Below are 12,167 nucleotides of genomic sequence, written 5' to 3' on the forward strand. Positions count from 1 at the left end.
TTTAAAATTGCGACAAAAAACACAGGTGAGTTAGGCCAAGATTCAAATTCATTGTCTTCAACTTGATCGTCGATTGGTTGCCCTTCAGGACAGCAGTAAAATGAATTTTTTTGAGTTTTGCACCAATAACGACATGGTTTACCATCAATCAATACAATCACATTAATAATGAGTATAAAACTAATTATTGTAGTTAATAATGAACAATTACAAGAAGACATATTGTAATAGACGTAAACGTGTTAACGTGCTTGGTGTCAATACTACAAAACTCAACAATCATCTTCCTTTTAAACTACCCAAGTACATTAAAACAAAAATAAAAAAACTATTTTCTTATGAATATATTATCACTTAACTAAATCATTCTCTAAATATTTTTTTCTACCCTTTTTTTAAAAATTAAAACCCCTTATTGTTTCAACAAATTTTCATTTTAATGAATCATTTATTATTTAGTCTCATAAATATACCTATTTTATTACTTAAAATTATTTAATTATTATTCATAAGCTCATTTGACTGTCCACTGTTCAATTTCGTATTTATAATTTACGATTGTAAGAAAAAAATGCAAACCTTGGACGGTCGTAAATCTTATTTAACTTTTTATAATTAGGACACTTAATAAAATAATATTAGTGCCATTAATTGAAAATTGTATCACAATTAAATTTGTAACACGCTAATAATTAATTAAATTCATTATTTTCTAAAAACTTGTACATATTCTTCAATAATATTTTTTGACAATCTAGGCCACGCTAAACTAATGTGAATAATTATATATTTAAAATATATATTTGTATACATGATTAATTAATATATTTTATATAAGTATATTATAAAATAGCTGCACAGTGGGCGGTGTTTTTTACGATATTGTCAATACATTAGCAATAAGCTATCGTAATTAAAACATCAACAATTCTAATTGTCGTATACAGACATTTTACAATCATTATATGATTGATTCGATCAATTAAATAGTTAATAGACTCTTATGAGGCGGGTGTAGGAGACAAGGGTGTTCCCATAGCGGCGGCCTGTTTCGCTCGTCGACGTTTAATCAACAATGGATTATTTGAATTGTCTAATTGTTTTAAATTGGCGGCATCATAATCGACACGCATCGTCGCGAGAGATCGTGTCATTTCTTCTTGTACTTCAGGCCAAAGTTCCTCTCCTTCGCGCAAAACTCGCCCGGTATGCAGCGGCGTTGGCGGTACTTCAGTATGTTTCTATAATTTATCAAATAAATAAATAAAAAATTAGAAAGTAAAAAGTGAAACTGAAATTTAAAATACATACACAAATCCAATTATTTCTCATAACATCTTCGATGGTAAATCGTTCGGCTGGATCTGTACGCAACATTCCTTTAATGAGATCTCGCGCTTCAGTGCTTACGTGCTCCCATTCTGGAGCTGGAAAATCATACTGTCCTAGACGTATTCTCTTCTTCATTCCTGGTGAAATCGCTAACCCGTGGTTGCTGTAGAACGGCGGAAAACCGCACAATAAAATGTACATTATCACTCCCAACGACCAAATATCACAGCTTTTGTCGTACTTTTCTGCTCCCAGCACTTCAGGAGCTAAAAATTTTTGTAAATAAATAAAATTACTTGATACACGGAAAAAACAAGATAACACTTGATATAATCCCAGATTATACTCAGTAATATCTGTAGTGGAAAAAAATTTCAGATAGTAGCTAGAAAAATCCAGATTATACTGCGTGATATCTGAATTATACTCATTGTAATCTGGATTATACTAGCTACTATCTGAAATTTTTTTTCACTGAGTATAATCTGGGATGATATCTAGTGTCATATTGTTCTTTGTAATTATTTTTTCCACTGACCGACATAATAAGGTGTATAGCATGGCGTTTGTAATGTGTTTTTAATATTAGTCTCTTTGGCAAAACCAAAGTCTGTTAATTTCAGTACTCCTGAGCTATCTAAAAAAAAAAAAATAAATAAATAAAATAAAATTTTATATACAGAGTAAACAAAAAATTTCTAAGTAAAAAATTCCATTATTTTTTTAGTATTATTATCATTGTATTTACCTAACTTTGAGTACAAAAGATTTTCAGGTTTAAGATCTCTATGAGCAATGTTAATGTCGTGGAGATGCTTTACCGCAAGACAAATTCCGTACATTATTTGTGCAGCTTCTATAATACATAATAAGAAAAGTAAATAAAATAACTTACTGATATTATGCAAAGATAATATTTTTTTACCTCTTTCAGTAAAGGCACCGTCTTGCCGATCTTGTATCCGTTGAAAAAGTTCACCACCCTCCATGCTGATAAATATTTATTTGATAATAATTTTATTGAACATAAAATAAAAAAGTATTTATAAAATATTAATATTACCATTCCATTACTACAAGCAGACATTTATTTCCACCGTAAGTATTTTCATAAACATCTTTAACTTGTACAATATGTTTACAATTAGAAGCTCTCCAGTGTAATTCAACTTCTCTCCTTGCTTTCATACAGTCATAAAGTACCTAGAATAAAAAAATCATGAATAAATAATGTATCAGAAGCATGATATTGAAATTATCAACATAGAAAATGAAATTTTCCTTTGAAGCTGTTTCATAGTATCAATATTAAAAGTTGTTAAATGAAAAAAAATTTTTTTTTTATTTATCATCTTATCGCTCTTGTCGATTCGTTTCATTGAACCATGATCTTTATTTTCCGGTTATAACACCGAACCATTCAAAGGAAAATCATTTATATTAGTGTATAAAAATAGACGATGACGGGAGACCAGCAGTCTCAATTCAACCAAACCCAACTTGATCAACTTTACGAATGTCGATGATGCGTAATTATACAAACATTTTAATTTCGTTTTATATTTACTAATGATCAATAAATCTGTCTGTCAGACAATTTGTCTCTCGATAAATATAAGCACTCAACTTTGACCTACTGATAATAAAATTAATAAACAATTACAAATTACCTTTAGGGCATATTTTTCTCTAGTATTTTTATCATAGCACTCAACAACTTGTCCATTGATACCAAGCCCAAGTACGTGATTACTTATTTCATAATCATCTGTAATAGGTGTCTCTTTAGGTACTCGATCTTCTAATCTTGATGTTGGAAAATCCATATTTTTTTTCGACACCTCTTGGGGTTTTTTTTCTTTACTGTTATTTACTTCTTCAGTTATTTTATTATTATTATTATTATTATTATTATTATTATTTTTACAGGTGTTATTATTATTAGTACTGGTGTGGCCTTCTTCTTTCTCAATGATGCTACCTGGGTGATCCACTTTCTTAGAGCGTTTTTTTTTTCCTTTTGGCTTTGTCGTAACGTCTAATCGTCCAACACGCCTTGGCTTTCTGTTAGAGACAAAAATATAAATTTAAATTAGTCATTTCTACTTTCATTTCAATGAGTCATCAATCAAATATTTGTAATACATAATAAATAATTAATTGTTATTTATTTATTAGTTAGCTCAGCATTTTTTGAATTAGTAAGCGTTTATTGATTATTAGTCTCGCTAAAAATATTATTCTTTTTAAGAAAAAAATAAATTTTATTTTTGACGAGATAATCTAAAGCAGTTGTGACAATGTATAAAATACGGTCGATAAAATAAACAATGATGCGTTGTGAGATAGTTATTTTTATACCGATTTCTAATTGATAAGATAAATATGGCATTACATTTAAGAGTACGAATGTCATACATATAATAAGGTACACAAAGCGACACTGCGACACGGACATTAAAATATATATCTATCAACATGTATATTATTTTTAAATAAATTTTTAAAAATTAATAATTGACCTCCAAAAGGTCCAGCTAGACATTGACTTGGACATTGATGCTTGAATCCTTTTATTTATTTAAAAAAAATTGACTTTTTTTTTTTTTATTGTGTGATTGTGTGAAAGATTAATAAACTTGAAGCTCCAAAAAATAATTCTTGCTTTTATTTTCTCCAAAATTAAACAAAATTCTAAACAACGTGGCGCTGAAAATAAAATGGATTAAAAAAAATTAATGATTATAAAAAGTTTAATAAAACAAAATTATAGTAATATTTTTAAAATAAAATTAAAAACACTTGAGTGATTTGATGAATCAGCAGTATTAGAATTTTTTTTAAATGATTAAATAAATAACGCTGATTTATAAGTATTACCGTATCAAATATTTTACAACACGATATCGTTGTAAGAATCTTAATATTTTCTATCAAAAATCAAAGAAAAGAATTTGTGTACATATGTACAAAGTTATGTTGACGTAATCCGACTACCGCACAACCAAATATAGAATTTATATTAAAATGTGACAGGAACAAACAATTATTTGTAATGATAAGTTATTATTATAACAAATACTACTTGTTTGTTTTATAAACTTTTTTTTTATTGACAGTAAAGTGAGTTTTTAATTCAATGAACAGTTTATAACCTCAGCAACCGAAGAAATTAATAAATATGATTGGAGTTTTATTATTAATTGTTCATTATTGTTATTTTCTCTAGATAGCATAATTGTTATGTTACTTGATAAGTAAATAAATAATTATTTTATTAAATTTACCAAGCGTAATGAGAGGTTTATACGGTGTCGTCAAATTCTAAGAACTCGTTCATGGTCATACATCACTTAACTCGTTAAATTGCGGAGGTGTATAGCACCTGTCGATTATCATGGAAAATAATCCACAAAAGGCTTAATTATTGTCACAAAATCACACAATTATAAGTATACTTATTAAATAATGATATTTATTACTCTAATAATTAGTGCACTGTAGTCAGTTATAAAAAATATAATAATTTAAATTATTTAAATGTTTTAAGATTTAAATATTGGCGTGAACCAACAAACTGAGCTCCGTGCATTTTAAAATCTCAGCTGACACTGAAACTGAAACTGAATTGTAAAATAATTATTGAAAAGCGTAGACTTATTGTGTATGTTAGATATGTGTTAATATATATAAATAGGGATATAAGTTGTGTGGGTACAATACCGCGTTTGCGCTGTTGGCTTGATGATCGTGATTCTTCGTTCTTGCTCTTCGTGTTCTTTGTTGGGGAATGCTTCAATTTCAAACTGACTGGAGTGTACTCACTGGTACTTATTGATGATTTATAAAAATATTATTTTGAAATATGTCACTTGCAATATTTACGATTTTTTATTTAAGTTATAAAGCTGTTGAGTTTAACACCTGTTCTGCTGCACTTTGTTACTTCTTGATGACTTGGAACTAAAAAGAGTGTTAAATGTGAATTAGAGATGATGTTGATGAAGAGGTGATGTACAATCTCTGACCAAGTATGCTGGAAAATCTAAAGATGACTCATCTTCAGGGCCGTCACTATACCTCTTTTATTTAAAAAATTACTTTCACTTTTTTTTATTTTTTTGACTTAAAATTTTCATCACAAATTTAAAATTATATATTACTTTAAATAAATTTTAATTTCAAAGTGAACTATTAAAAAAAATTTTTTATTCCTAAAAATTGAGGGGTAAAATGTGAAAAGAATAAAAAAATTTAATTTTTCAATTCAGGTTTTATTCAATAACTTGTAATTGGATAATTACAAAATTTAATCACATTTAATAATTATTATTATAAATAATTGATTAAACTTTTAGTAGGCACAATTTTTTTTTTTTAATAATTTTCTGTACATAGTTATCAATATTTAATCATTTTTTTAATACCTTGACCGTAATTAGTTATTTCAACCTTCAGTTAGATTTACTTACAATATTATCATCCACATAACAACAATAACAATTTGTAACTAAAGTCTTACACTTGATAGTTAAATATATCTGGAGCAAAGGAAGAGAAACGTATCACCTTCATCATTATACATTTAAATTATGTCGACCAATAATTATATCTTAGTAATTAAAGTAAATTCTAAATTATTAAATGATAATATACATTAATTGATGAAAAAAAAAAATGTACATATAAATACCATGTACAATCTTTACATATTAGTTCATTACATCAAGTTATTCACAGTTATAATTATTTTGTTAATTTATATTTATGTAAAGAAACAAATTAATATTTATATTTATTATAATTGGACATGATTTTAATTAAAGTAAAAAGATTTTCAGTGTTAATGAAATGATTATTAATTATAATTTTGTCTAAAATTTGGCATTCTCGAAATTCAATAGAATTTAAATTATCACTTGACTATAATTAAATGAGTTATAAACATGTCTAGATGCTTGCCTAATTATTATGTACGTATTGCTTGTCCAATTATTTTATCTTATAATAATAACTTACAAGGAAGTATTAAAAAAAAGAACGTTCAATTCCTTTCTCGCGGAAAATTCTCTCGGGTATAACATGAGAAATATTAGGTAATGTAATAATAATAATAATATTAAATGACGTATAAGTATTATAATAATGAAACAAAATTAAATTCAACAGGTACAACACTAAATAAATTTAACTTTACTCTCTAACATATATACTTATTTTCTTTTCATTTTCCACCAAAAAAATATATATCACTATATATATTTTTTACACTCTAAAATACTTACATCGAAGTTTAAATTCTTATCATTATAGTTATTGTTAGGATTATCATTAAACACAATCCAAATGCATTTTTAAAATTAGACATTATCAAAAAAATTTTCTTCAACTATTTATCAAAATATTTTTTAATGCTCATATATACACATATAAAAGATTGAACAACTTTTAATGAATACACATTGAGCAACAACACTGTGTATATCAATTATAATTTTAAAAAATATGAAATATATTTATTAAATTACTAATAATAAAGTCAACAATTCGTCAACAATTTTATTACAATGATGATAATAATTTAAAATCTAATTAAGTCTCTCAGTGAATTTGGAAAAATCGTTATTATTTAAGTCTACTTATTAACTCATCAACAAAGCCTTCAGATAATTTAAAAAAAAAAATAAAAATACTCATAAAGTAAATTTAGTGTATAAAATAAATCCTCGATTATTAAATGTAATAACAATTAATCCTTACTCTTAGGTAACGATTGGCGATGCACAAATAATAATTGTCATACCATTTGGGCATTTGATTCTGTTTTACAATCCTGCATACCAAGTATATAAGGCACCACACTAGCTACGCTAACTCTGCCAATAAGACCCGCGAAAAATAAATCTTCTAAAACACGTGGGTTTATAGCACGAAGCGGAGCTAGTTTCATCAATAGTCGAGGTAGTCGATCTGATCCTATACGTTGCTGTAACTCAGTCCATGCTGCCTCCTGCAGCACTTCAACCTTTTTACGCCAAGCGTCAGCCAGGATATTATCTATTTCATAACATAATAATAAAAAAAAATAATCAGTAATTATTGTTACATTATGAATGATATTCCTAATAAGGTAATGGTAAACTAATCAATGCTATTACCCACTGACGTATATAATAACATCACAGCGGATGACTTACCTGAACTGAAAAGCGTTAAAGCCTTGAGGTAGGCGTACTCCGTTGAGTCAACCTGCATTTTATGTAGTGAACTAACACAATCTTGTAGTCTACATATGTGTTCTGTTATCAATTTTACTTTGCTGGCTGTTATTTTTTCCTGCGCGATACTCGCCTGCAGATGATTGATAATTGACGTCAAAATACTGGGTAGTGACAAAGTGTATGCACATTGTGCAAGTCCTAAAGTAAACAACTGACCCCATGAACTCCGTACCAGGGAAGTCTGAACATCCGATCTATATAAAATACATGTATCCAATTACCAACACGATAAGCGGCTTACAAGCGATTAAAGGTATTATTTACAAAAAAAAAAAAAAAAAAAAAAAATAGAATAGAATAAAAATTCAACTAAAATCAATACTTACGGGAGGGCTTGAAAAGCGGGGATTCCTCGTGCCCAGTGTACGGACAAAAATAATAATCTCGCGGCGCTTTCACAAATATAGTGTATTGATAAGTATGCTGGAGCTGGGCTAGGTGCCCGTAATTCAAAGACTGTGTGCCGCTCGAATAAGAGCTGGCCAGTCCACTCCTCTTCTGGCTCATCGGATCCATTTACACTCTGTTTTAATAAATTAACCTTGGGTTAATACTACGAACTAATAAATAATTCATAATAACAAACAAACAAATGTAATTTTAATATACTATCTCTCTTACATCACCAATGAGTTTAGCCATTCCCTCGAGCGCATGTGAAATAAGCATACGGTCACGTGCCAGTGTCAATGCATCACTCAAATCACTGTCACTACTTTGGTCTTCGGCACTTGGACTTTCTGGTGGTTCCCAAATAGGAGCGGTCTCGGGTGCAGCTTGTTGAGGCTCTGGTTTAACTCTTGCACTCCGATTACTCAATTTTGTGGCTGCTGCTTCGCCTAGGACTGGTTTTCGCTCATGCTGTACCGCTGTAACACCCCAAGCTTGCTTATGTTTATTATATTCCGCAATTAAATTCCCAATTATTTCTATTTATTCTCTTATTGCACGGAAACAAGATGACACTGGATATCATCCCAGATTATACTGAGTGAAAAAAAATTTCAAATAGTAGCTAGTATAATCCAGAGTACAATGAGTATAATCAAGATATCATGCAGTATAATCTGGATTTTTCTAGCCACTATCTGAAATTTTTTTAATCTGGGATGATATCCAGTATCATCTTGTTCTTTCCGTGTGCTCTTCAATGTATTTAAAAAAAAAAAAAAAAAAAAAATATTAAGTATTTATAAAATGAAAAAAGTAACTCACAGTCACTTCTCATTCCCATTGCCAAGCATTTTTGAAGTCGACAGTATTGACAACGATTTCTGTGATGTTTAGTGACCTCGCAGGATTTACTTCCTCGACACTGATAACCCAGTTGTTTACGAATACTCCGTTTAAAAAATCCTTTGCATCCTTCACAACTTATCGCACCGTAATGTCGACCACTTGCACGGTCGCCGCAAACAACACATATTTCTAACGATAACCCAAGGCCTAAAGAACCTCTAACATCTCTTGCTAGTTTTACCTGTCAATAAATAAATATAAAAATTATTACATTTTATTTATAGACAGATTGATGTCAAGAGTAAAAATAAGTACCTCAACATCAGTATTATTCAAGTGCTCAATACCACTGTGTAAATGAACTATATTGCGATGGTGTCCTAAACTCCGGAAGTCTCTTACCATTTTGTAATCAACCTTCTCATCTAACATATCAGAATGATTGTTTTGATCGCGTTCAATATCTCTCTGTAAAATGAAACATAAAAAAATTTTAATAATAAATAAATACATCGATTTATTCTATGATAAAAAAAATAACTTGTATCAATTTAAAATAGTTTAAATAAACAAGTAAATATTATTACCTCGCTATCGGGATCAACAGAATAATCCATATTACGGCGATAGCTCAGGTCATGGAACTCAACTTCTCCTTTACGTTCGACCTCACCGTCATTCAAATTGTCACTGTCACATTTATCCAACTCCCTGTCCATATTGTTCTTCAGTCAAAAGTTGAGACAACAACACGTATGCACACACCTTTAATGATAAAAAATAAATACATTTATTATTATAGTATCAAAGTGTGTTAAGTGATAATGACAAGCGATTGACAAATCGATAAAAATTTGTTTTTATTCTACATTAATTTATTTAATCGCTCTGGTAATGTAATTTAAATTAAATATTATAATTATTCTGTAATTTATAAGAAATACTTGTATTAATACAAATATTCCCCTTCTTCTGGAAATATTAATAAAACCGTTCCCTTCGCTCTCATTTTCTCGCTTGGTTGGCGGCATTTTTTTCTTATTTCATTATTTTCTTTTCTTACTTTTTACGGTAAGGAAAAGATGCCTCGACTTAACATTAACACAACCCAACTCCTACGTTTATATTAACGTGCTGTGAACTTTAATAATAAATGATAAAATCGTGCGTTTTTTTTACAAATATTTTTTTTTGTTAGCTCTTTTTTACGGATTATTTCAACACGAAATATCATACAGCATAAAAATGTCACGGCTAGTAATGATTCAGAAAAAAAAGGAGGGAGTTAAATAAACATATACATACAAATGTATATTAAACAAAGAGAAGAACATATATATATATTGCATTAAGACATAATAAAAATGATAAGTGTGGGCGGGTCATACAACTTGACACGTATTATACCTGTGACGAGGTAACGTATCATACACACCGCACCTAGGTAACACGAAAAGGTCACGGAGTTTAAAAAAACGTAAGTCTGAGTAGCCATTTCGTGTCTTTCCTTTCGGTGGCGTGCCAGATCAGCGTCTTTACTTACATTCTGCACAATATTATTCAACATATAATAGTTCACAGCAGTATGAATATAAATATATACCAATTATATATAAATTGAATAAAAACAACCAACCCACCTAATTATTAAATAAAAATAAATTCACTTTTACGGAAACCTATAACAATAATAATATTTGTTATTATTATATATTATATTTAATAAAATAAGTAATTTTTAAGTATAAAAATATAAATAATACACTACCTGTTTGTAAAGATATTAGTGTCAGCGCATTTGAGTACTGTTTAGGTTTGTACGCGCGAATCAACAGCATCAAAATATAATAATTTTTTATCCTGGAGATTACAAGTCTAAAATTTGACTTGAGAGGTTGATTAAATAGAAGACTAGTGGGTGTAATGCACATCTGCCACAATATCACGTTTAAGTTTATTGTCCGTGTAGTTGAACGTCGGTCAACTCTATATTGATGATGATACTAATGTTGTAGAGCAGAGTATGTATAATTATATTAAATATATATAACACTGAAAGGAGACGAGACACTAATGTGAGTAAAGTAGACGACATCAGTTCAGGGAGTAGAAAGACACTTACATGAACGAACACATACACAGTCAGAATCAGCTCTGAATAGAATGCGGGGAGAGAGTTTAAAGGTAACAAAACAGGCAACCTTGCACACACAGGTGAACGCAACTCAACTCTATCTATCTACAGGTAACCTGTAGCACTCACCGTGGTGTGCCTCCACTGCTGCTGTTGCCGCTGCCAGTCCCCAGGTCAACTTCAGTCACTCGTACGCCCTTTGCTCTTCTCCTCTCTCGTCAGCCCAACACACCAGCCACACTCATTCCACTCTAGAGTAGAGACTCTACTTAACTCTTTTCTACTCCTGTCTATTGTCGTGTTATCTCTCTCCTTGTTCCGTTTGCTGGAGGTATGGTGACTGGCTGGTGGAGCTGAAACCACACGGCCCAGGTGCATTAGTCGTGACTTCTCGTTCTATTCTGTTTCCAGGCTTGTCCTCTTGTCCGCCTTTACTTCTTCTAATTTCTATTACACTACAGATAAAACTCGTTCTCGCTCTCCTTCCTATGAAAACATGTGGATTCGAGAAAAGTTTTACACAGGCAAGGAAACTTTACATATACTTTCTTAAATAATACTGCTCATGTATAGTAGTGTAGTATACATACAGTATAGTAGAGCTCAAGACTCAAGACGTCGTTTGATTGGCGCTCTATTAATTTAAAAACCCGCGAGATTTTGAATTATTTTTAATACTAAATGAAAATTAAGTATGGAAATTAATTATGACATTAAAGTTAGCAGTCGCTTGACCATTTTTTTATTTTTTTTAACAAACAAATTTGTTCCAAAAAATTATTTTTGAAAAAATGCATTTTTTATTTTTTTTTAATTTCTACATGTCAACTTTTTTTTCTAATTTTTTTTGCAATAATTTATTTCTTAAAAAAATTATTAAAATTATCAAAAATCTGCTAAATTAATTTTCATAAATTAATTTAGCATATGATTAATAATTTTAAGAATTTTATAACAAATAAATTATGGCAAAAAAAATTGACGTGAAAATTTTTAAAAATAAAAAATGCAATTTTTTAGAACAAGTTTGTTTGTTAAAAAAAATTAAAAAATTATAGTGACTGCTAACTTTAGTCTCATAAATTAAGTTAGCCCACATCTAAAAATTTTTAGAACTTTTTTTTATTGAAAAAATTAAAAAAATAAAAAAAAAAATTTCATTTGTAAAAAAAACTTTAAAA

At 29.3% G+C, this 12,167-nt stretch overlaps 2 protein-coding genes across 10 annotated transcripts; both read right to left on the reverse strand.

The window, feature by feature from the left end:
- Positions 1-800: 800 nt before the first annotated feature.
- On the reverse strand, positions 801-5,347 carry LOC123269554 (MAP kinase-activated protein kinase 2). 3 transcript variants are annotated; one of them, XM_044735351.1, is made up of 9 exons: positions 4,620-4,968; positions 3,855-4,041; positions 3,003-3,396; positions 2,396-2,535; positions 2,258-2,322; positions 2,081-2,188; positions 1,871-1,969; positions 1,312-1,598; positions 801-1,241 (listed from the first exon to the last, which is right to left on the reverse strand). In XM_044735351.1, exons 2-9 carry the CDS (start codon positions 3,887-3,889, stop codon positions 1,002-1,004), a joined length of 1,368 nt encoding a protein of 455 aa, XP_044591286.1. In that variant the 5' UTR covers positions 3,890-4,041; positions 4,620-4,968; the 3' UTR covers positions 801-1,001. The 3 variants fall into 3 exon arrangements, with proteins under 3 accessions (XP_044591286.1, XP_044591289.1, XP_044591288.1); XM_044735354.1 differs by lacking the exons at positions 3,855-4,041; positions 4,620-4,968 and adding an exon at positions 5,056-5,347; XM_044735353.1 differs by lacking the exon at positions 3,855-4,041 and having other exon boundaries at positions 4,620-4,966.
- A 238-nt stretch (positions 5,348-5,585) lies between these two features.
- Positions 5,586-11,528, reverse strand: LOC123268627 (nuclear receptor subfamily 2 group C member 1). Of its 7 annotated transcripts, none has more exons than XM_044733871.1 (10): positions 11,116-11,528; positions 10,621-10,904; positions 10,493-10,531; positions 9,440-9,617; positions 9,168-9,320; positions 8,829-9,093; positions 8,235-8,497; positions 7,940-8,136; positions 7,530-7,807; positions 5,586-7,389 (listed from the first exon to the last, which is right to left on the reverse strand). In XM_044733871.1, the coding sequence occupies exons 4-10, from the start codon at positions 9,569-9,571 to the stop codon at positions 7,130-7,132; spliced, it is 1,548 nt and encodes a 515-aa protein (XP_044589806.1). In that variant the 5' UTR covers positions 9,572-9,617; positions 10,493-10,531; positions 10,621-10,904; positions 11,116-11,528; the 3' UTR covers positions 5,586-7,129. The 7 variants fall into 7 exon arrangements, with proteins under 7 accessions (XP_044589806.1, XP_044589804.1, XP_044589803.1 ...); XM_044733869.1 differs by having other exon boundaries at positions 10,975-11,528; XM_044733868.1 differs by having other exon boundaries at positions 10,621-11,528.
- Between the last annotated feature and the right edge of the window lie 639 nt (positions 11,529-12,167).

The sequence above is a fragment of the Cotesia glomerata genome, linkage group LG7 (genome assembly GCF_020080835.1).
Source record: "Cotesia glomerata isolate CgM1 linkage group LG7, MPM_Cglom_v2.3, whole genome shotgun sequence".
Taxonomy (NCBI): Eukaryota; Metazoa; Arthropoda; class Insecta; order Hymenoptera; family Braconidae; genus Cotesia; species Cotesia glomerata.

Coding starts and splice junctions, on each gene's coding strand:
- LOC123269554 (XM_044735351.1), bottom strand. CDS start 3,889: ATGTCCAAGTCAATGTCTAGCTGGACCTTTTGGAG. Junction 1,599..1,870: donor CTATACACCTTATTATGTCG/GTCAGTGGAAAA, acceptor AAAAATTTTTAG/CTCCTGAAGTGCTGGGAGCA. Junction 1,242..1,311: donor TGAGAAATAATTGGATTTGT/GTATGTATTTTA, acceptor GATAAATTATAG/AAACATACTGAAGTACCGCC.
- LOC123268627 (XM_044733872.1), bottom strand. CDS start 9,571: ATGGACAGGGAGTTGGATAAATGTGACAGTGACAATTTGAATGACGGT. Junction 9,094..9,167: donor TGAATAATACTGATGTTGAG/GTACTTATTTTT, acceptor ATTTATTGACAG/GTAAAACTAGCAAGAGATGT. Junction 8,137..8,234: donor TGGCTAAACTCATTGGTGAT/GTAAGAGAGATA, acceptor TTATTAAAACAG/AGTGTAAATGGATCCGATGA.